We start from the raw sequence: 25,348 nt of genomic DNA on the forward strand, positions 1-25,348 counted from the left end.
AATATGTTTTGTCAATTAGGAACCAAAGAGCACGATGGAAAGCGGGTTGGAGGCCGAGATATGATTTTCGGCTTATAACGTTGGTTTCTACGAAAAAAGACCTAAATTTCGTCAAAATTGTACTGGAAATATTTCGATAGAGGTTTGTTCTTGGACTTTGGTGATTTTTCTCCTTGTCTTCTAATATGTTTTGTCCATTGGAAACTCAAGAGCATGTAGCAATGCTTGTTGCGGGCTGAGATATGATTTGCGGCTTATAACGTTAGTGAAAAGAAAGGAAAAGAGAAAAGATAGATCAAATTCAAGACACAACGAATCCAACAGAATTGGCCATTTTTAAATGTCGTTTTTGCATTCTGAATCTAGACATTTTCGTGTCATCCAAAACATGCCCCCGATGAAATATATTTCCAAAGTTTGCAAGTGGCCGCAGAGATCCAACTATCTACAGTTTGATAGTTGCAGAAAAAAGGCACCCGGAAACATTTATTATGTCAGAATTCAAAGAAGTAAAAGAAACTGAGCGTACTTGATTCAACAGAGCAACGGAATTCAAAGACGTTTAAGGTACCTGCATTGGTTGTGGAGGAAAACAATTTCATTTCAGGATAATTTAGAAATAAATTAGGAAATTCAGAAATTTAGCATAGAATTTAGAAAAAGGAAAATTAAGATAATTAGTAAAGCTGAAAACTTTTGTGATGAATTTTTGAAATTACATGTTACGGTTGGAGTAAAAAATTTAAATAATTGGCACATATGCTGCGACAAAAAAATATCAAAGTTTGAAGGTATTCGCTCCATACCGCAGTAATACAAACTTTAATACTATTTGAAAATAAATACTTTAAAACTTGCTGAACAAAGTTCCATTACATATTACCATAATCAAAGATAGGGGGTGATACTTAGCACATATACTTATCCACAGAAATTTCCAAGTTCGCAGGTATCTGCTGCGATCCAATGTATCTGCGCAATGAGTTTGGAAGACAGCAATTTCAAATCCATCTATTACTGAGCAACTGAAGACTTTTGTAATGAATTTTTCACTTGATATTTATGTTACGGTGCGAGTCAAAAAATAAAATGAATGGCACAGTATATAAATTTTATAGTTTACAGATTTTTGCTGTATTTCAATGATCCAAATCTATAGTATTAGAGTGGAAAGTTGTTAGAAGTCATGATGTTACATTAAAATGACATAGCGCACATAACATTCAGAAATTCTGTAGGTTTCCATGATGTTGGCAGGTATTATACTTAATCGCATCGAAAACTGAGCAAATGTACACTTATCGTAATGAATGTTTTCACCAATAATTGAACATTTGCAGTTTGCAGAATAGGAATACTCAACATACACGTCATTTCATAAGTATTGTTGTCAATATTTGTGTTTGCCTACCGCATTCCGAAGATTCAACTTTTCATATTATCAGCAAAAAAAGCATCCAAAGACTTTTTGGAACAAGTTTCAAAATTTATTACTCGACAGACCAGGTGGAAAAAGAATAACTACACTTATATCAAGACCAGAAACTGTTTTGAGAATCTGATGTACAAAATGTGCGATTGATGATCATAATTGGAAACCTCTTGAATCACGTTACCACAATCAGCATGAAGAAATAGTAGAAAATCATAGGACACATATTAAGCAACCAATTAATAATATGTATCGATCCGCTGCAAACCGATGGAGTCAAAACAAGGATCGGAAAGAGCAGAGCCAAACTCAATAGGAAAAAAAATATGGGAATATTCAAAAATAATGTTGACATAAGAAATAAATTAGAAAACATTTATTCGATTGGAGTTTCTCACATTATACACTAACAGTTTCGTGTGTTCTTGATTTATTAATTATCAACCATAATATTTCATATCGCAAAAAGAAAATTTGACGTTTTAGGTTGACGCACATTTTTCCTTACAACTTCCAGACCTATTTTTGATAAACTGATTTGCCTTATTTATATTATTCACTAACTATGCGAACGTTTGTTACATTTGTTCCGCACTTCATAACATCAAACCCCGGCCGGTTCGTTATTACCACACACCTATCAAAGGGCACTCGTATATATAACCTACATTATTACACATGATATATAATCACGCAACTGATGATATATTTACACTGCACAAAATTCCGCGCACTCTGGTTTAATTGAAAGATTATCTCAGTTGACACTTATTTCCAATCGAACGAAATAATGAAATCTTGAAAAGTTTCGTTGACATATGCATCGCGCATTTTTTCATATTTTTTATTTTCACACACAGATCACAGTCTACATTTACGCGGCCGCTTTTATACCGGTTTAGTATTCCACAAGTTTTAACAAAATAAATATCAATATGCACTTCGTTAGATGACGTGAAAATTATTTTTATTTTCCCGCACGCACTTCATAACATCATAACCCCAAATGTCAACATGACGTGAAACTTCAGCTGACTTTCGAGTACTTTCGAGCTCTCGAGCTCCTTAGCTTTCCGCCAAACTTCCTTGCTCTTTTTCTTGAATGTCATTGGCCCAAAAATTCTCTCACTCTTCATTGGTTGCAACAAAATTTCTCTCACCAGGGATTGGTGATCATGGGGGCCAAGAGGCCTATGTTTGTAGCGGTTGGAGTACGCGTATACAGATACGTAAAATTCTGAATGTGTTAGTAACTTTTGCATAATCTTAAGCCCGTGCAAAGTTTTTTCTCAGAAATTACGACACCGAGCATGCTGATTTTGGACTCATTCGACAGAGAACTTCTTAATTAGCTAAAAGTTCAATTTTCAAAGCCGTACATAACTCATGAGCTTTGCAATTAAAGAAAGTCACATGCCAATTTTACCCCCACCACCGCGAATCGTTTTATTCAGAGAAAATATAGTCTCGGCGAGAGCCTCAGGCCAGCAGACGACAGGGCTGTTAATGTACTTGTCCCGAGACTCTACCGAGTCTCTTGATCCCTCGACAAACGAACGGATATGATTGTGGGGTGTTCATTTGTTTCTACGCAAAGTGTGAAATCACTAAAAGAGAAATGAACTTTTCACAGGGAGAGATGCCTCAAATTCGAAAAAAAATAAGAATGGAATTGGAAACGGGAAACGTTGAATAGAAGCATCTCCTTACAATTTCTTTTATTTATTATTTTTTTTTATTATTTATTATCATTAAATAGGCGAAAATGATTTAAATAATTTGAAAATTTCTTTACATTTTTTTTTAAAGTACAGGATCTCAAATATCCACTTTTGTTATTTCTTTGTTAAGACGTCACAAATCAAACAAATGCAATAAAAAGACGTCATCATTGCCACATCCTAACAGAGTCCTTTGTCATTTATTTATTGAAACCTGAAAACTAACATCCTATCGTTGTCCTTGGGATTCTCTGCACCTGAAAAACATAAAAATTACTTACCTTACTCCTGCGATGACCGGGAATCTCTGCACCTGAAAAGAAAAATAAAATTAGAATAATATCGAAAAAAATAGAGATACGAAAAATACTTACCGTAGAGAAGCGATGTCCTGGAAATGTTGAACCTGAAAAATAGAAAATAGAATTTAAAAAAACCTAGAATTAGTCAGAAAGAAGCGAAAAAATACCTACTTGTGGAGATCCGATGTCCTGAAAAAGAAAAAAGATTAGAAATAATTGTAAAAATTAGAAACGTTAGAGACTAAGTACTTACCTAAAACACTGAAAAATGTAAATTAAGGATCGGAAAGGGAAATAAGGGAAGAGAAATGGAAGTGGGGATGAAAAATGATGGACATAAGGGTGAAAAAGAACTAAGCAGTGAAGTGGGGGTAATATGGACGAATAAGAGACTGTAAAAGTGAAGAGGGGGTAATATGGACTGAAAATGAAAAGAGTGGGGAGTGTGAAAAGAGTGGGGATTGAAGTTGGGTATAAGATTCGGAGCAGCGGGCTCCGGAGCGTCATTCCAGCTCCAGTCCAGCTACTAGCAACATAGGCAAGTCTACCTGATCGTCAACAACGACATCGGCAACTGGAAGGGGAATTCAACGTCGAGAAGTCGGCTATTTTCATCCTGAGCAACATCGAACATCTTTATCAGCATCAACATGAGAATCCACAACATCCCTGGAGTACCAACGCCTTCTCCGTGGCCTGGCACGTGGGAAGGAACCATGGAATGCATCATTTTGGACTTTAAAAATCCAACAAACTTCACACTTACCACTAAAACAAAATATTGGAAGCTGTGCGACTTCGAGTACGAGCTTGGGGTGGAAATTAACAAAATCGGCCATATGCAAAGGCCCGGTTATCGGATTGGAAATCACTACGCTTTGGAAATCGGCAGTGTAGCCCATCGCGTGGAATTGATGGGATACAAGGACAGCGAAGCCACGTTGAGATTCATCGATCGAGGGACAACGCTTATGCATCCAGTTTTTGATTTGAGTGCCCTTCCGCATGCGTTCCTTGTGGCTCCACCTTTTTCATCGAGAGGTTACTTATCAGGAATTAAACCATTTTTGGGAGAACGATGGGAGGAAACTGTGTGCCTCTACTACCAACGGGCCTTGGAAGAGAAGAGAGTGAAGATCAAGATTGTTTCTGAACACCCTACCAAGGAGGCATATGAGGTTCGGTTATTCACACTGCCGCACAACGATAACTTGGGAGATCGACTCGTTCTTGAAGAGTTTGCGAGAGAAGGGATATACGAGTGTTGTTTAAACGATGACATTGGGATGATTTCTCCAGAGGAGATGCAGGACCTGATAGAGGAAGAAAAAGCAGCTGGTAATTGGTATGCCTATCGACGAGAACGTGTCCTCGGCGATCCCCCAAATCAGTGAAAAACGTCGAGAACATCGAAAACATTGAAAAACGTCGAGAGCATCGAGAACATCGAGAACATCGAGAATATCAAGATCATCAAATCCATCCATTCCCAGGGTCAACGCGTCAGCTTTTCCTTTCAAAAACTCCATTTCCGATTTCCGAATATTCAAATTTTTAAGCATTTTAAATTGTTATCTTATTAAACTAAGATTGGAGAACAAAAATCTCTAATTCTTAGATTTTTTTTGTTCTGGGGGGCATTTGAGACGAAACACTCGCGCGACGGCCCGAGCCCGTCGAAACTAACGAAACTCCGCGTTCTTTAGATCGCGGACAAAACATCGCGGCGACCACGCTCGTCGTTATTGACAGGTGGCGGCTATCTTAGGCCGGTAGGCATGAGCCCGAGCGGGGCAACCGGCACCGCTCTGAACTTCGCCGCGCTATATTTTACCGAAATTAATTCTTTTCGTAATTTGTTATTTTAAGTCGCCCGAGCATGTAATTACGATCAAAATCATCAGAAAAATAACACGAGTTTAAGAAAAATGATCACAAGTCAAATTAATAGTATAAAAAACAATCACAATGAAAAATGTAAAAAGCGACTACAACGCATGCGCGGGGAGAGCGTCGATGGGCTATAGGACGCGTACGTGACTTTTCGCGATTGTAATTATTCAAATCATATTAAATGAAATAACAAGGCCAAATTAAAGAAGAAATTAAATAATATTTGATCAGATTGAAGTTTTTATTGTTGAAAACCGCAATATGCTGAAATTCATAAAAAGCGGTAGTCCGCGCATCGTATGTTAGCCCGCTCGACCAACGGGCGAGCGTGAATCATGGCAACGGGCCAATCAGAGTAGGCGTTACAGAAAGATGCGCAGAACCGATCGAAAGCTGAGATTCTCGGTGCTCGAGAATTTCATGGTGGGGAACGGGGTATAAGAAGCGCTGCGCGACTCATTCGGTAGACAGTTCTCCCTGGCTAAAGAATCAACTCGGACCTCTCTCAGTACATCTCTACATCAGCCTCAGCAATACTACACCTATCCTCAAAATTTTTGGGGTTCTCGTAGCGCGGACTCTCGGATCGACTCGGCGACGTCTCGATCCCATAGCCCGTGAACGGTGAATTGCCTATTTCCTTGGATGCCTGGATTCTCGGAGCGACTCGGCGACGTCTCGATCCCATAATCCAGGGTCCGCACCTAACCTCTAAAAAATTTCCGGCTTTCCGTTGCACGGAGTTTTCGGATCGACTCCGTGACGTCTCGATCCCTTAACACGTGGACGGAGGGTTACCTTTACCCGGTAAATGCACGGACTCTCGGAGGGATTCGGTGACGTTTCTATCCCATAGCCCGTGGTTTACATCCTACCCTTTTACATTTTTTTTACATCTTTGTTGAGGAGGATTAAAATTTATCCTATTATTAAGAATTAAATTCGCATTTGAACAACATTGTCCGAGGTGGTCCAGACAGGGAAATCTAGACCCATTTAGAAAATAATAATCCAAGAAACGATAGTTTAAGATTGATTTTATATCGAGTAAAAAGAAATTAAAAATTGTAAAAGTAAGAAATACTCTTATTTGATTTCAAAGGCGAGCGTAACAGGACATCGGAAAAACCGCGTCAAACGAATTATAGCACGAAGCATCGAATCGAGAGCTTTTTTATCGAGAGATTAGAACGAACGCGACCATTTAATTTAAAATTGTTTTATTTCTAATTATTATTTTTGTACAATCAAATTCCGAAAATTGAGAAATTAAAAAATTATCTCAGACAGAGAATTTGCAACGTTTTCGGGTCTTTCGGGTCTTTGTCTCGCCAGATCCCATTAAACAAAGCAAGACAGTTTAAAAACAAAAAACACAAAATTGTTTTCGAATTAGCAAGCCAAGGCGCAAAATTTCTTTTATTTTTGTCAAAATTCGGTCTAATAATTGAATAAAATTGATTATTTTTATATTTTACCAAAATTCACAGTGTCCGCGTTTTCTTCATACCTGCTCCTTATTATTAAGGTTGCTCGAACCGACGTGTGGCGGCGTTCAGGCCAGGTCGGCAAGAGCGTTTCGTTACAATATATATGTATATCGATCGAATTTATGACTGCTGTTACCAGCTGTGCTGCGCCGTGTGCTACGTTATGAAGTTGACGTCAGATTTCCAATCATCAACAACTAATTTCAACAACCAATCACAACGTCTAAAAATGGATGTCGTCAGATCCAACCAATCAGAAACTCGATAGCATCAAAGTGCCTTTGATGGTGTTATAATATAATATACAGACACATAAATTTTTGAATGTGTTGGTAACTTTTGCATAATCTTGAGCCCGTGCAAAGTTTTTTTTCAGCAATTACGCCACAAATAATGCTGATTTTGGGCTCATTCGATAGAGAATTTCTCAATTACCTGAAAGTTCAATTTTCAAAGTCGTACATAACTCATAGGCTTCGCAATTAAAGAAAATCACATGCCAATTTTACCCCCACCACCGCGAATCGTTTTATTCAGAGAAAGTATAGTCTCGGCGAGAGTCTCGGGCCAGCAGACGACAGGGCTGTCAATGTACTTGTCCCGAGACTCTGCCGAGTCTCTTGATACAGGAGATGGAGCAATATGTTCGGAAATATGCTTGCAGGCATAAACAAAGCTGTCTCACTCGTGCGCGTGCTTTTTCACGCAAACACTGGGGACCATGCAGAGTACTGTTAAACTTCAGCGACTGCTCCTTTGCTGTCTTGAAAAAAGGATCGCTAGCATTTTAATTATGATTCACACCTATCTTCTCGCTCGAGATATGTCAGTAGCGATTCAACCGTTATATAGAGCGTTATTTAACGATTATCCCTTACAATGTCGGATGAATCAGTGCGTTCTTGTATTTTGGGTCTTTTACGTCTAACAAAACCGCATAGCGCTCAGCTGAGACGTCGGTGTAACGACCTATGGTGTTACGAGCTGCTGCGTTTATCGGGTGATCGACTCGTGAACAGACTTAAATACGTAATCTGATGGGCCCCTTTACGCGCTCTAGTGGTGGCCTATAACAGAGGCATATTAAGTGGTCAACGAGTGCTGGGTGTTGTGTATGAGGAGTTACAGCGCCGCGGTGTTTTAGAAGCTCCCCGCGTAAGAGGCCTTGTCGATGAAATCAGATGTAAGTACCATTATCTCGATAAATCACTGTTGTTGGCGGTCAGCAATACAGCAGTTATTTTTACCATAGGCTATCGGCAGTTTTACGATGCGGTGAGTGACGAAGAAGAAGAGGCTCTCGCTGAGGCGACGAGAGCTGTGGAGGAAGCGGATCTAGAGCATCAAACCGCCCTCTACCGTACGTATTCAGCTCTGTTTTGGCCTTATTATCCTCGATTTTCGTTTTAGATATAAAAACTACTGGAGCGGTATTTTTTCAGAACCGCAGCATGAGGAGAGGGTTGAGGAAGAGCCTAGGGCGAGCACCTCGGCAGCATCGGCCGAACCGATACCGCTGCAGCCCGAGTCTGATGACGACGAGGCGTCGACTATTCTCAACCCCTCCTTGATGTTTAGCGATCGGTCTGATATACTGGGTAAGCATAGTCGTACAGTGATAATAAAATTAAAATAAACCGCGTTAATAAACAGAAATTATGAAATAACCCAAACAGCTGTGTACCGGCAAGCCAGAGCTAACGATGACGACAGAGCGATAGCGGGTCCATCGTATCACCACCATCGTCAGCAGGAAGATGACCTCGTACAGCCCGAGAATCAGCTGGGGGTGTATCCGATGGATGCTCAACAGGAGGAGGAGGAGGAGGAGGAGGAGGAGGAGGAGCGTCTAAACGAGGAGCGATTAGAAGCTAGACGCTTCGCCCTATGGTTTCAAGAGCTGATGGAGTGTGATTCAGGTAAAGAAATAATAACGTCTTCTCTCTCTTTCTCCCTCACTCGCACGCTTTCTCTTTCTTTGACACTAGCCCTTGCGGTATATACAGGATATGTTTAAAAGGCTTTATTACATTTACCACAGGGTACTCGTCAGTTGACTCGTCAGCTGACTCGTTATTGGCGTACCGCGATTAGTACGAGGTACACTAAAGTTACAATATACCTTTTTTATCGGCGATCTCTACTCTATAACTCACGCCTTTGTTTGATTACAGATATACAAACGGGCGGGGGAAGAACGCGCAATACACAGGGGAACGAGGCTTTCGGGGATGTGCAACCCCCGGGAGGGCGGATCATCATCACGCACGATACAGCCCGTTATTTCAAACGTTTTCAACTACGTGGTCGGGAGATAACATTGCGTATCCGCCAACCTCACGCTGGCGCAAACGTGACAGCATGGCTTGAAGGAGCATTTCGCGATCTTCTGACGCATCTCACGAGTCACTGTGAGGGTGGTGACTAACGCAGGGATCTCGTTCTTTGCGAGCTGCTTAGCGCACGGCCCCGTCTGGCTTTCATTCCGTCCTGTCCGCGTCTATACATTTGTAGTTATCTGGCAATTAATAACAAACATAGCTCAAAGTGCAGCGTCTCTGGATATTGATGATTCTTTCCATATAAAAGTATGTATCGTTAAAGGTTTGGAGGGTAGGGGGCGAAAAGGTTTGACACACGAGGGCGTTGCTAAAAAATCAATTTTAACGATTCGAAATACCGACAATCTGTGTCTACCGCGCTCGTTAGTAACAGCACGCGCGTACGCGGAAAGGGGTGAGATACGCTCGGGGGCTCTGCATTCTAGATGGCAGCGTATACGACAGAATAACGGGTCGCTTCAAAAAGAGGCGGCGCTTGAGCTCACGAGAAGCGCAAATGTTGTTATACAGCCCGCTGGCTGTGGTATGCGTGAAATTGCTATATACCAGAATTATTTGGCTCGCGAGGGGTTAGCTATCGTGGTTTTCGAGTTTTTGACTTTGGGGTGACGCGAAAGACCGGTGTTTGACGGTACACATACGGTTATGGATACAGTAGGCTCAGTCCGGCACACGTTATACATTCTGTATTATGAGCGGTCGCATCATTTCCAGCCTATCTTGAATCTGCGTGGTGCTGTAGGCAGCTGAAACTTCTGCGCAATCTGTAACACCTGTTCTCGTCGGGATTATAGATGTTTAAAAAAGAAATGCCCTCACTGCCTTCAAGCACCGCCCTGCGCTCTGGGCGCAGCTGTCGCGATCAGATGCGAGACATGTAACCGCGATTTTTTTGGGGAACAATGTTTAGAAAATCACAGGTCTATTACCATCCGTCGTAAACGCAGGGTAAACACTGTTTGCGAGTCTTTTCAACGGTGCCGTAACTGCTTTCGCTCGATAAGACCTTTAGAGAAAAAGACGCATGTGTGCGGGGTGGGCTTCTGTAAAACGTGTAAATCGCAGCAGCCCTATAATCACCTGTGCTATATGAGGCCTATTCGAGTCGATGAGAGGTCAAAAGAGAACATATTCATATTCTATGATTTTGAAACGCAGCAGTGTACTCCTGTAAAAGGTGATCCTGCAACGCGTGTTCACGAACCGAATCTTTGCGTAGCTCAGCGCGTCTGCACCAGGTGCTGCGATAACGCTTCTATAGACGAGCCGTGCGAGCATTGCGGGGATCACGAGTTTATATTTAGGACGAACCCTGTGTGTCAACTTGTGGAGTTAGCCATGCAGAGTATCCCGGGCTTCTCTCGCATATTTTTAATAGCCCATAACGCCGGTGGCTTCGACGCCCAGTTTATCCTGCGCTACTTCATCGAGGAGAAAAAAACGCAGCTCCCGTCTTTAATAATGAACGGCACTAAAATCATCACAATGCGCGTTGGCAAACTCGTGTTTCTCGACAGCTTGAACTACTTTCACATGCCTCTGAGCACACTGCCTAAATCTTTCGGTCTAAAAACTGCTCTCGCCAAAGGATCTTTTCCGCATCTGTTCAATAGACCAGAGAATCAAAATTATATTGGGCCGATGCCGCCCGCAGTCAATTACTCTCCCGACACTATGCGCCCGGAGGAACGCGAGCGTTTTTTTGCATGGTATAACGCATTAAAGAATGCCTCTTATGTATTTAACTTTTCAAACGAGCTCATAACCTATTGTAAAAACGACGTTACGATATTGAGACAGGCCTGTGTGGTTTTTTGGAAAATGTTCATGGACAGCGGACGCGTTTGCCCGTTTAGCGAAAACACAACAATCGCGTCCGCCTGCTTTCAAATCTTTCGAAAAAATTTTTTAAAACCCAACACGATCGGTATTATACCTACGCGTGGTACAGATGGGCTCACAATCAGTCAAAAAAAGCGATCTCTTGACTCGTGTGGATGGAGCATTCTTTAAATCGTCGTATCATTCACGCAGGACGCTCGCGCGAGTTTAAATTGCCTCAAAATTTATTAGTAGACGGCTACTACGAAACACCTGATTCAACCCACGTGTTACAGTTTCACGGTTGCTATTGGCACGGGTGCTTGAGCTGTTTCACCGTAAACAGAGACCTTAAACAAAGCGACGGTGATACATTGAACGAGCGTCTCGAGAGAACAAACGCTATATCGCAGAGAATCCGCTCAAGCGGCTACACGTTAACCGAGATTTAGGAGTGCGCGTAGGAGTATGACCGGATGGTAAAAACAGATTTAGAGACGAGCGCTTTTGTGAGTGATCACGCTCTGGTTCGAGCGGAGCCTCTCAATCCGCGCGATGCTTTTTTCGGTGGTCGCACGGAAAACATGGTCACTCTGTACGATGTGAAAGACGGGGAGCAGATACGATATGTTGACGTTTGCTCTTTGTACCCATACATCTGCAAGTACAGTAAATATCCGGTGGGCCATCGAACGGTATGCGTCGGCGACGAGTGCAGGGCGTTGACAGGTCCCGAAAATAATATCAGTCTTTCCCGCGTCGAGGGCCTTGTTAAATGTACATTGCTTCCACCGCCAAATCTTTATCATCGGGTGCTGCCGGTGCGAATGCATCAGCGCCTGTTATTCGGGTTATGTCGTAGCTGCTGCGAAACAATGAACCAGGACGCGTGTCCTCATGAAGACCCCGCGGAGCGTGTATTTAGCGGTACTTGGGTGGTGGATGAATTGCGAAAAGCTATTGCGTGCGGGTATAAAATATTAACCGTGAGCGAGATTTGGCAGTATGAGATAACGCAGTACAACCGCGATACACAGGAGGGGGGCCTTTTCACCGGGTACATAAACACTTTTCTTAAAATCAAACAAGAGGCTAGCGGTTGGCCCGAGGGTTATGCAGGTGACGAGGCTGCCCAAGAGCGTTATATAACTTCTTTTAAGACAGCCGAAGGGGTTCAGCTGGAGCGGGGTGCGGTAGCGAAAAACCCGGGGCTGCGCTCGGTAGCCAAACTTTGTCTTAACTCCTTTTGGGGTTAATTTGGACAACGCGAAAATTTACCACAAACAGAAATAGTGTCGACACGCGAAAAACTTATGGAGTTGCTAAACAGCCCCGAGCACGAGATCACTGGTATGCTACCTGTTAACAACCAGGTGCTGTATGTTAATTATACGAAAACCGATGATGCTGTAATACCGTCTAATATAGCAAATACTGTCATAGCTGCATACACCACAGCCCAAGCCCGTTTAAAACTTTACACCTATCTCGAACCGCTGGGTAAGCGTGCTCTGTACTGCGACACCGATTCCGTTATTTATGTCACGAGAAAAGAGCCTGGAGAGTATGAACCGCCAACGGGTCAATTGCTAGGGGATTTAACCGACGAGCTAAGCTCTTACGGCGAGGGCAGTTACATTAAGTCTTTCATCTCAGGCGGCCCTAAATTTTATTCTTTCATAGTTAATACACCGAGCGGCGCGGAAAGCGAGGTTTGCAAGGTTAAAGGCATAACGTTGAATTACGCAAACAGCTCGCTGATAAATTACGAATCATACGGTCATTTATAATAGGTGAAAGAGAAAATCCTGTTGTACTACAGTTTGATTCAATACGTCGTACGCCGTTCCACCAGGTTGTCACACGACCCGAAAAGAAATCGTGCATGCCTCTGAGCGTCAAGCGAAGACGTGATGGCGAATACGGTTCGCTCCCTTACGGCTACAAATAACAGTTTATAAAAACTCTCGCTTTAAACATTGTTAAGCAGCGTTGTAAAATATCTATGTTATTACTGTAAAATATTTATACTGTTACCGGAAAATAAAAGCTCTATACATGTTTCAACTGCTCGAATTCGTTATATTATACCGCCCCGCAGGAAACGTGGTCATTCGTGCAGATGGATGCACGGTGGAAGCATCCCTGGACCTCAATGGTCTGTGGTCCCACAGGCTGCGGTAAAATGTACTTTGTAAAAAAGTTTTTAAAGTTTATTTCACGGATGAACAGTGAGCCGTTTGAGAGAGTCATTTTCTATTACTCCGAGTGGCAGTCAGCGTACACGGAGTATGGTGAATCAATAGAGTTCCATGAGGGGCTACCTCAGAGTGCTGATTATGCTAACGACCCTCGCGCAAAACTTCTCATAATCGATGATTTGATGCGCAAGGCATCTAACAACAATGTTGTGGACCTTTTCACCAAAGGCAGTCATCATAAAAATCTGAGCGTTATTTTTATTACCTAGAACTTATTCCATCAAGGACACGGCCAGCGAGATATCTCGCTGAATGCCAACTATATAGTGATTTTCAAAAATCCCCGTGATCGTGCTCAAATTCAGCATCTCGCGCGACAGGTGTATCCTGAAAACTCGCGTTTTCTACAGGAGGCGTATTACGACGCAACATCCAAGCCGCACGGTTATTTGCTACTCGACCTGAAACAATCGACGCCTGACAACTGTAGATTCCGTACCTGTATTTTTCCCGACGACCCCCATCATTTTGTCTACGTACCGCGGAAAAAGTTTAAAAGCGGATGCAATGCTGGTGAATTACCAGTTCCGCGCATGTAATGGCGCCCAAAGGGTTATCGTACTGTGATAAATGCATGATCGTTTTGAGCGCACTTCAGCGAGCTAACAAGATAACGCAAGGACCCAGCACCTGTGGAAACACCTCCCACCCTTATTATTGTATTGGTCTATGCGTGTGATATATTCTTAAAGGCACCGCTACCCCCCATCCCTATAGGTCGAAAAAATCGGCTAAAAGGGGTCGAGAGGTTAGACAGTTTGACACGCGTAATGGAGCGAAACGGTGCACCGCTCTGTAAAAAGCACGTGACGATACTACGGCTCTTCAGTATCTCGATAAAGAGCAACGCGAGGCTGTCCTGCGTAAAGCGGACCCAAGCATCGTCCGTTGTATCTGCGAGTGTGCCTTGAACGTTCTTTGCGGTAACGTTCCTTTGAAGGCTGATCAGCGAAAAAAGCTACGACGACACGCTCCCGCTCTCCGTCGTTTAGCCGCGAAAAAAGACTGCTGGAAAAGTAAAAAACGCTTTGTTATCCAGAGCGGCGGGTTTCTACCGCTCCTACTAGCACCGGAACTAGGCACTGTTCTATCGAGCCTGATTGGCGGACGGGGATGATGGAGCACGCGAGAAAAATGGTTCTTATCCCTGAGGAGCATGTGGCACAGCTGGGCATGCAAAATTAGAGACAGCCAACGGCCGGCTGGAACACCTCGGCACAACCGCCACAATCTACTGATACCGTATTATCCAGACTGGACGCGGAGATGAATGAAATTTTGAACTCTAATACCTACAAGAATGAGAGGGAAAAATGGACAGCGTACCTGGTTGTGCTACAGCGTTATCTCCATTTTTCTGATGACGAGAGAGCTCGACAACACAGCGATCTTATGAAGAACGACCATACAACGACGTCTAATTATGATAAAAGTGAAAAAGGAGAAACTCGTAACGGCATGAACGACTCCGTCATAATTGAAAGCATACCAGCCAAATATCGCACTAAAGCGAAGTTGCTGCTCCGCCGTTTACATGACGCACCACGCAGCAATTTTTCTTGGGATTCCGGAGGAGTCGTATCGATTGAGGGTAGCCCGATTCAGGGCTCGAATATTGTTGATCTTGTGAACGACACCATGAGAGCTAGAAAAATATCTAAACCGGCGGGGCGCGGTGCTTTCGCTAAATTTCTGAGAGCAATACAGACACCGTGGGAGTTCATCGGCAATGACGCGTTGTGGCAGGAGACAAGGGCCAATTCAACGCTACGACCATCGCAGCTCGAGGAGAGCAGCAACAGCAGTACAAACAGCGACAGTACAGGTGCGACGAGTCAGTCGCCGTTCTTCAGCGGCCGCGATAGCAAATCAGATAACGCAGGGCAGAGCGGCAACGGTTATCCTAATAAATATCATAAGAAACGACATGTAACCTGGGCTAACCTGAAATTATAAATATGAAAACGTTGGAAAAAGTGTATTTTAATCCATCCCATGAAGCATCGTTTTCAGGTGCTACTAAACTGCTACGTCTGACACGTCAGAAAAATGTATCCAGAACGAAGACTCTGCAGTGGCTTGAGGGACAGGATGCTTACACGAAACACAGACCCGTGCGACAGCACTTTCCGCGACGTTTTTATAACGTACGGAATGTTGTGCCCGTACATCGCACTCATTAAAACAAATTAAGCACTCTCAGCGCAAACGCAGCAATGGTGAAATATCGATGCTCCCGAACGAGCGCATCGACCCTCGATGTCAACATCGAAACTTCCAGAAGGAAATCTAGGTTATATTCGCACGAGAAGGGGAAAACCCCCAAATCTATAAAATTATCGACTAACCCAAAATTCGACAGTCTTTGACGAGAATTGTAACGATCGGTCTCGAGGCAATAAAACCTCGAATTTGTAACTTCTTAAATAAACTTATTGTTAACTTGTTGTAAAAGTATCGAGTTGGAGTTCAGCTCTTTTGGCCTAAATCCCTTAAATACTCGTCCTTGATAACTCGTCCCTTCGCGACGGTCTTCGCGGACACAACATTGGTGGCAGCGGTGGGGTAGCCACTACTCGAGAAACCCGACACGTCTACGATAGTCAAACGGAAGGAACTCAAATTGCTGAGGAGGACCGATAATTCTAGAAAAGTCGATATATCGAACGGACGTTCGATCACCGATTATCGCATCCAAGGCAGACCGATCTACGTCAAGATTCAACCCAAAATACGACTGGAGCAGAAGCGGAAGAAATTCAACACTACAACAAATCTGGACATCATGTTAGCGATCATCTTACTGTAAGTGACGGAACATTATTAAATAACATTGTAATCCGCCAAAGCCAGATCGTATATAAAAATTTATATGTCAGACGACGAGTACGCTGAACGTCTCAAATTACCGGGCGTAAGCACTATTTCGCGTTCGCTCAATTCATTTTTCGACGATAAACTCGACTACAATCGCGAAAGAAAAAACGAAATCTCCTCGCAAAGTAGAAGGCGACGAAGTAGCGCCCAATCTTTAAATCGATCTCCGACATCGGAAGACGATTATTTAGACGCGGAAAATACGCCGGAAAATTCGGTAGTAGAAACAACAAATCCTTTAGTATCAACAATGGTTGAAACAGTAAATTTAGACACAACGGGAGATAATCAGAATTCCGGAAATCCCGGAAATAGTCGAAATAATAATCCTGGAAATAATGGCGAAAATAATAGAGGAAAAAATTCTCAAAACTCCTCTCCAAATCACTCGCGAACTAACAGACTTCGAGGCTCAATGTCTCTTAAAGAAGCGCGTAGCTTAATTCCTCGATTCGACGGTTCAAAACCGGAAGAAGCGCGAGAACTTGTAGATTCTTTTGCTCATGTCAATAAACATATTTTAGAAGAGGACCAAGAGATTCTCCTAGAATCAGTGTTAACTACTAAATTAACTGGTAAAGCTCGAGCAGAAGTACGATATAAAAATATTCCAGATTTTGAAACGTTTAAATCCGTTATGTTAGAAATATTCTGCGGTACGAGAACCGTAGGAGCCCTTCAAACAGAGCTGTATTCTTGTCGACAGAAATTTAACGAATCAGTAAAAGAATTCGGAAGAAGAGTAGAAGACACAATGATGGAATTAATCGATGCAAGCATAAAAAAGCACTCGACAATGATCGAACAAATGGCGGTAGAAAAACACATACGCGAAGTAGCCCTTTCAAGTTTCGCGCAAGGTCTCAAACGCGAATATCAAACAATCATTAAAGCTAGGGCATATCCAACCCTCAACGAAGCTATCACAGCCGCGATCGACGAAGAAAAGATATAACAGGGAACTCGTAGAGAACCTGGAAATACGACTATTTGCAGTAAGTGTAATAAGAAGGGTCACATTGCGCGCGACTGTAGAAGCTCAGGGAATAAAAACGGTTATAACGGTAATAATGGTAACTACAATCAGTATAACCAAAATAAAAGCATAAATTCAGTCTTCTGCAATTATTGCAAAAAACCAGGTCATGTCTATGATGACTGCTGGAATAGGAAAAATAAAAATGGCGATCAAAGAGGAAATAATCGGAATAACCAAAATAAAAGTCAAGGAAACAGAGGAAATAATAATAATCAAAATAATCGCGAAAATCAAGGAAACAGGGGTAAAAACAGAGGTTATCAAAATAATAGACCGAATAACGGTCAAAATAATAATCAAAATAATCAAAATCAAAATCAGTCAGGTAACGCGGAAGAAAAGAAAACGATAGGGTCGCTGAACCTCAGTCTCCTTGCACGTACGGCCGAGCGAAAGAACGCGCACGTCAGCTGTTGGGAGGCCGAGCGAGCTACAGGCTCACCCACACCTCAGGCAAACCAAACGCGAATAAAACTAGAAATAAATTCTTTCGGTTCCTGGGGAATGGCTAGCGATTTTTATATCCCGTCACCGCACGCAATAAATTCAGCTCTCCTTTTGAAAGCTGATACGGGAGCCCAATGCAGCATAATTAAAAGGGGCGCCCTAAAAGAAGATACCGAAATAATCGACGAAACCGTCGAACTGACTGGCGTCGGAGGACAAGCCTTCAACGCCCTGTGTAAAGTCATACTCGAGATCGAAACGCCCGCCGTCAACATTCTTCACGGATTTTTCGTCGTCGACAACGACGTTCCAATCAAAACAGACGGAATCCTGGGACTCGATTTCATGAAAAAACACAAGGTCGACATATTGGGTGGCCGTATAATCAAAATATATGGTCACGTCGAGCCTTTGGTGAACGGTTCGGAGAAATTAAAATTACCCCCCCGTTCTGAGAGTATTCACTACGTGAAAGCAAAAAAACTGGCAATCGGATGCGTAGTAGCCAGAGAAATTGAAAAGGGAGTAAAAATAGGACAAGGGACGGTTCACGAAAAAAGTATGATTTTCCCCATATCTTTTCTAAACACGTTGGACCAGGAAGTCTCGATCGAAAGACCGATGGTCGAAATCGAAGAAATAGGAAGCGTCCAAGAACAAAATCAAACGAAAACAGGCGAAACGGCGAGCGGTCCAGCCAAGGAAGAAATCTACGTCACCAACGCCGAAGAAAAAGGTAACAGAGTAAGTCGAATAATGATGCAAATTGGTGAACATTCGCACCTCAACAAAGAGGAAGAAAAATTTCTACAAGAATTTTGCCAGGAATTCGGAGATGTATTCCACCTGGAAGGAGAATCTTTAGGAAATACGAGCTTAGTAGAACATCGCATCTACACGAAAAAGGACACCGTACCAGTCAATATTCGACCGTACCGACTGCCCGAGAATCACAAACTAGAAGTGATGACTCAGACGCAGGAAATGCTTAAAGCCGGAATAATTAGGCCAAGCAGAAGTCCGTGGAACGCGCCATTACTGGTCGTTCCTAAAAAAGCAGACGCTCAAGGTAACGTCAAGAAGAGAGTCGTAGTTGACTTCAGAAAATTGAACGAGGTCACCGAGGGAGATTCTTACCCTCTGCCCAATATCACAGAGATCTTGGATCAATTGGGAAAAGCAAAGTACTTCACCACACTTGATCTTGCCTCTGGATTTCATCAAATTCCGATGGCGGAAGAAGACAAACAAAAAACTGCCTTTTCAACTCCGTTGGGCCACTACGAATACAATCGAATGCCTTTCGGATTAAAAAACGCACCACCGACTTTCCAAAGATTGATGAATGCTGCTTTAGCAGGTCTTCAAGGTCTCAAATGTTACGTTTACCTGGACGATATCGTAATACACGGATCAAGTTTCAAGGAACACAACGAACGACTACGAGATGTCTTCAAACGGTTGAGAGAAGCTCAATTAAAAGTGCAACCGAAGAAATGCCAATTTCTGAGAAAAGAAACGCAATATTTGGGTCACATCATCACAGAAGTGGGAGTGAAACCCGATCCGGAGAAAATCAAGGCTGTAAAAAATTTTCCTTCACCAAAAAATGTTAAAGAAGTCCAATCATTCCTGGGACTCGCAGGATACTACAGGAAATTCATTCAAGATTTTTCAAAACTCGCAAAACCATTAACAGAGCTGATAAAAAAGGACAGAAAATTCGAGTGGAACGAGCATACGCAGGCAGCGTTCGAGACGTTAAAAGAAACACTCAGCACCGCACCAATACTTCAATATCCCGACTTCACGAAGCCGTTCGTCGTCACCACTGACGCATCGGACAAGGCAATCGGAGCTATCTTATCACAGGGAAAAGTAGGGGAAGATCTACCAATTTGTTATGCGAGCAGAACGCTAAACAAAGCGGAAAGAAACTACTCAGCAACGGAAAAGGAAATGCTGGCAATAGTTTGGGCTGTACATCAGTTTCGCCCGTACATTTATGGAACGAAATTCACTATCGTTACCGATCATCAACCCCTCACCTGGTTATTCAACATAAAAGATCCAGGCTCCAGACTCATGCGGTGGAGAATAAAATTAGAAGAATACACATACAAAATTGAATATAAAGAAGGTAAAAAGAACACTAATGCTGACGCACTGAGCCGCATATACGCAATCACGCGCAGTCAAAACAAAAACACAGATCAGCTGCAAAAAGAAGGAAGAGGAAGGCCGCGAAAAATCAGAGCCGACGCGACTCCATCTTCTTCAACAACACCAGCCTCCTCGGACAATCGGTCCAGCCCTAATCATAATGGCCGACTTGATAGTCAGCCGAGTGTGGCTGAAGATAAAAATGAGACGCATATAGTGGACAGCGACGAAGGAGATAGCGAGAGTGAAACCGAACACCTTGACTCCGACGCGACGGACCTGTCAGAGAAAGACAGAAAAACAATACTACGAGAGTATCACGACACGCCTCTCGGAGGACACCCCGGAGTAAAAAGAATGACTCAACGAATTCAAGAAAAGTATCGTTGGCCGGGAATGAAAAAGGAAATAAAAGAATACGTAGCGAAATGCGACAAATGTCAAAAGAATAAAGTAACGAAGCTAAATCGAGCACCGATGATTATCACCGACACTCCAGAAAGAGCATTTGAAAAATGCGCAAGGAACGAATTTTCTGAGCGACGTTTTTAAGGAAACGTGCAAATTATTACGCATCAAGAAAATTCAAACAACCGCATATCATTCGCAATCAAACGGAGCATTGGAAAGATCCCATCGCACTCTGGCAGAATATTTAAAACATTTCGTTCAAGAGGATCAAAGGGATTGGGATTTATGGCTACCATACGCCATGTATACGTACAATACAACACCTCACTCATCTACAGGATTCACCCCGTATGAATTGAGGTATGGTCAAAAACCTGTTTTACCGACTGCACTTAAAGAGCCGCCGAGAACCACATACTCGTACGACGACTATGCAGCCGAACTTCGAGAACGACTCCGGGCGACTTGGCAAGTCGCGAGAGAAAAATTAATGGAAAAAAAGGAGAAGATAGCGGAAAAACAATGGGAAACAACAAAAAACACCGAATACCGCGTTGGCGATAAGGTACTGCTGCTCGACCCAACAGTTCGTCGAGGCAGATCAGCAAAATTAACACCAAAATGGACAGGACCATTTGAAATAAAAAGTAAGGATTCATCAGTGAACTACAGTATCGGCAGGGGACGCAAAACTGTTCGAGTCCACGTGGAGCGAATCAAGCCCTACGTTACCCACTAGCCGACCCACTAGCCGACGTTACCGACTAGCCGTGGTAAGCCTCGCCGGTGTTACAGCACACGCGAAACATAAAATACAAAATACAAAAAAAAAAAAAAAAAAATATATTTATATAAGGTAAAAAAATAAAATAATATGAAGAGAAAATACGCATAAAAGGAAATAAAGGGACCAACACATCCGAAGTACAAAACAAACGGGTCGATTTATTTCACAGAAAAATATAAAAAACAAAATACATCTTTATACAATCTAATCCGCATCGTATGCGGAGGCGACGCCTAAAGGGTGGGACCAAGCTGGATGATCCCAGTCGTCTTCCGGGTGGAGCTGGCCCCACCTCCCCTCGAACATCCATCGAATAAACCCGATGTCGAACCCCTCGGTACCCCGCGGCCGACCAAATTCGTCATTGGGCTCGGCCCGACAATACCGACGGTACTCGGCAAAATCCTCAATAAATTCCTGCAACAAAAAAGAGAGAGGGGATTAAATAAAATAAGAAATAAGAATAATACAAATAAAAATAAATAAAACAAACGAAAATAACTTACAATAAATTCCTCACGGAAAACATACGCCGCAAACTCTAGCGTGGTGCCACGACGCCGTTTCGGCAAAGGGGGCCCGTACAAAACGCGCTGAAAAGTTAAAAAGGAAAAATATAGATTCATGAAAACAAATTCATTGTATAGATCCACCCGTTATATATATATCTATAACTTTAATCTAGACTCACCGACACCTCCTTACGGCGGGTCTCCGCCACGATAAAAAACATTGCCTCTTTTAAATTAACGTGGACAATAGTCGCCATTATAATAATTTACTCGCAATTGAAACACACTCAAAGACGATAGCATACTAAGAATACGAGAAACATTCGCGGTAAAATGAAAACTCAAAACGCAGATTCAGCGAATTGATAAGTAGTCAGAAAATAAATAAAAAAAAAAAAAATTAGGTCAAAATCCTTTCAAAACAGTAACCACCCGACGCACTTACCGACATCGAGATAAGTCGATTTCTATCGTACCGACCGACTAGCGACTAACTCAAACAACCCATTACAGGTGTGCGAGCGCAATAGCAGTCGTAGGAGGGATCGAGTCATCGGTAATCAATGAATATCGAATCAACAATTTTCAAACATCGCCAGGAATATACTTCGAGGAAATAGGATCATTATATTTGGTAAAAGGAACATGGAAATTAGTAATCCACATGGATCTACACTATATGGAAAGAAAAGCAGACGTTTTATTCAAAACACTAGAAACCCTGGAAAAATTATGCAACAAAACGACTGACGATTCACTATGCTCCACCGTAGACAGCACATTAAAACCGTTATTGAAGAAAGTCAGTTCCTCAATAACAGCGATATACAACTTCGTAGGCACAGGAGAAAGTAGAAACAAAAGAGGATTAATTAACGGTCTAGGAACAGTAATCAAAGCAATAACTGGGAATCTCGACCAAGATGACGCCGAAAAAATAGACAAAAACATTGACGACATAATAACAAGACAAAAAACTGACGAAGATATGTTAAAGGAAAATGTACAAATTCTACAATCTACACTAAAACTCTATAACGAATCTACTTCCGAAATAATAGACAAAATGGACAACTTAATGCATATGATAGAAAGAATTTAAAACACGGTAGAAGGTCAATTTTCAACAATAAAAAGGAAACAAATGATAGACGAAAACATAAACACATTTACAACGACAGTCGAAGCTTTTACAAGCGACGTAAACCAACTAGCAAACTTTTTAACAGAAATTTACAAAGGAACAATAAATCCTACGGTAATTTCACCCAAGCAGTTGGCTGACTATCTAATAGAAGCAACTCCCTACATTCCTAAAGGATTAAACTTTCCAACGAACGTCAAGAGTAGCGAAATGACTAACTTACTGAAAACAGCAGAAATTACTAGCTACACAGCAAAACTACGATTTGTTCTAATCATAAAATTCCCTTTAATCGAAAATTCAATTTTGAAAGTCAACAAAGTATACCCACTACCTACGAAAATCAATGAAAATCAATTCCAATTCATAGAAACCACATCTAAAATAATAATGGTTGACAACTACAAAAGAATGTACATAACAATGTCCGAAGAAGATTTAAACAAAGCCAGAAAAGTCGACAATATCTATTATTACAAACCGAAACAGTCACTACAAACAATAAACGGCAATACGCCATGCGAAATAGCGATTTATTTAGGAAATAATCCCGAAAAACTATTATGTAATCAACGAATTGTAAAACTCGAGAAAACATTAATAATCGCACTGGAAAAAGAAGGTAGATGGCTATTCGTAGCCCCAAAACCCGAAAGCGTAAGAATAGATTGTAAAAATAAATCTACGACACACGAAATAATCCACAATACAGGATTACTGGCTTTGGACGGAGAATGTTCCGCCACATCAATAAATTTTCAATTGTTATCTTTAAACGAACTACGACAACACGAATTTATAACATTTATACCACTATATAATCTAACAAATACGATTGGAATGGTAAACGCTAATCACCCAATTTTCAATTACAGCGTACCATCAAAAATAATTACTAATCCACTGGAAACGAATAAATTAGGCGAACGAATTGAAATTCTTCAGCAAAAACTAAAAGAAGAACCGAATATTTGGGCACATCCTTATCACATAATTGGAAATTACTCTCTAAGTGCCATTAGTATGACTCTGATCATCATAATAATTATCATTTTAACAATTTTTAAAGCTAAACATTGTCAAAGAGTTCGATTAATACAACAAACTAATGATATTGAACTAGCCCCGACTTTCGTGGCAAGACCAAAAATCATAGAAGAACTTGCATCTAGATCTACTGATGAAAAAATTTACATAACTAAGGCACGCCCAAAAAACAAAAATAATGCCACACAAAACGCTTCATTATAACCTAAACATAATCCTACTAAAAGTTAAAAAAAAAAAAAAGGAAAAACATATTTAAGCGTCACACAAATTTGTTTATTTTAATTCCGTGCGAGAAATAGCCGAAATAAATTTCGTCTCCCAAAGGGAGGAGGGATGTTGTGCCCGTACATCGCACTCATTAAAACAAATTAAGCACTCTCAGCGCAAACGCAGCAATGGTGAAATATCGATGCTCCCGAACGAGCGCATCGACCCTTGATGTCAACATCGAAACTTCCAGAAGGAAATCTAGGTTATATTCGCACGAGAAGGGGAAAACCCCCAAATCTATAAAATTATCGACTAACCCAAAATTCGACAGTCTTTGACGAGAATTGTAACGATCGGTCTCGAGGCAATAAAACCTCGAATTTGTAACTTCTTAAATGAACTTATTGTTAACTTGTTGTAAAAGTATCGAGTTGGAGTTCAGCTCTTTTGGCCTAAATCCCTTAAATACTCGTCCTTGATAACTCGTCCCTTCGCGACGGTCTTCGCGGACAACAGGAACATTGATGATTTTTGGGAAGCTGATCTGGTAGATATTCGGTCAATTAAAGATTATAACGACGGTTATGTTTATCTACTCGATGTGATAGACACTCTCAGTAAATTCGCATGGGTTCAACCTCTACGCGACAAATCTGCCGCATCTGTGGCTAAAGCGTTTAATCTCATCTTGTCTAAGAAAAATAGCAACGGTCGATCACCCGTTTATCTGCAGACGGATAGAGGTAAAGAATTCGTAGGTGCTGCGTTTCAGGATTTCCTAAAGAAAAAAGACATACCGTTTCGCATTGCGAGAAACCCGATATCAAAGAGGCTATTGTCGAGAGAGTCAATAGAACGCTGAAGGAGAGAATGTGGCGCTATCAAGAGACTCGGTAGAGTCTCGGGACAAGTACATTGACAGCCCTGTCGTCTGCTGGCCCGAGACTCTCGCCGAGACTATACTTTCTCTGAATAAAGAGATTCGCCGTGGTGGGGGTAAAATTGGCATGTGATTTTATTGAATTACGAAGCTCAGGAGCCATTTAGCAACTTGAAAATTGAAGTTTAAGCCAATTGAGTAATTCTCTTTCGTTTCCGCCCTAAATCAGCATGATCGGTGTTGTAATTGCTGAGAAAAAACTTTGCACGGGCTCAAGATTATGCAAAAGTTACCAACACATTCTAGAATTTATGCATCTGTATTTACAACACAATCAAAGGCACTTTGATGCTCTCGAGTTTCTGATTGGTTGGATCTGACGACATCCATTTTTCAACGTTGTGATTGGTTGTTGAAATTAGTTGTTGATGATTGGAAATCTGACGTCAACTTCAGAACGTAGCACACGGCGCAGCACAGCTGGTAACAGCAGTCATAAATTCGACCGATATACATATATATATGTACAAACCATGTGTCAGTTTTTGATCGTATGAACAGAGTTT

The 25,348-nt window shown here is 41.9% G+C and overlaps 2 protein-coding genes and 1 long non-coding RNA gene across 3 annotated transcripts; all 3 read left to right on the forward strand.

Annotated features, from left to right (window-relative positions):
* Window positions 1-8,676: 8,676 nt before the first annotated feature.
* LOC122417004 (uncharacterized) lies at window positions 8,677-9,208 on the forward strand. The gene is made up of 3 exons (XR_006262209.1): window positions 8,677-8,757; window positions 8,880-8,938; window positions 9,013-9,208. It is a non-coding gene; the product is annotated as an uncharacterized lncRNA (long non-coding RNA).
* A 2,269-nt stretch (window positions 9,209-11,477) lies between these two features.
* Window positions 11,478-12,952, forward strand: LOC122417426 (uncharacterized). Its single transcript, XM_043430929.1, has 3 exons — window positions 11,478-12,189; window positions 12,289-12,722; window positions 12,824-12,952. Exons 1-3 carry the CDS (start codon window positions 11,478-11,480, stop codon window positions 12,950-12,952), a joined length of 1,275 nt encoding a protein of 424 aa, XP_043286864.1.
* Window positions 12,953-20,604: 7,652 nt separating this feature from the next.
* LOC122417427 (uncharacterized) lies at window positions 20,605-24,764 on the forward strand. The gene is made up of 3 exons (XM_043430930.1): window positions 20,605-20,972; window positions 22,012-23,663; window positions 24,472-24,764. Exons 2-3 carry the CDS (start codon window positions 22,643-22,645, stop codon window positions 24,762-24,764), a joined length of 1,314 nt encoding a protein of 437 aa, XP_043286865.1. The 5' UTR covers window positions 20,605-20,972; window positions 22,012-22,642.
* Window positions 24,765-25,348: the final 584 nt, after the last annotated feature.

This window comes from Venturia canescens, chromosome 10 (assembly GCF_019457755.1).
Source record: "Venturia canescens isolate UGA chromosome 10, ASM1945775v1, whole genome shotgun sequence".
NCBI lineage: Eukaryota > Metazoa > Arthropoda > Insecta > Hymenoptera > Ichneumonidae > Venturia > Venturia canescens.

Bases quoted from the DNA above. Each gene is read 5' to 3' on its own strand.
- LOC122417426 (XM_043430929.1), top strand. From the start codon at position 11,478: ATGGTAAAAACAGATTTAGAGACGAGCGCTTTTGTGAGTGATCACGCT. The intron at 12,190-12,288 runs GTGCGGTAGCGA...TACCACAAACAG, and splicing joins AGGGGTTCAGCTGGAGCGGG to AAATAGTGTCGACACGCGAA. The intron at 12,723-12,823 runs GTTAAAGGCATA...GTTGTACTACAG, and splicing joins CGGAAAGCGAGGTTTGCAAG to TTTGATTCAATACGTCGTAC.
- LOC122417427 (XM_043430930.1), top strand. From the start codon at position 22,643: ATGATAGACGAAAACATAAACACATTTACAACGACAGTCGAAGCTTTT. The intron at 23,664-24,471 runs GTATGACTCTGA...GGTCAATTAAAG, and splicing joins TTACTCTCTAAGTGCCATTA to ATTATAACGACGGTTATGTT.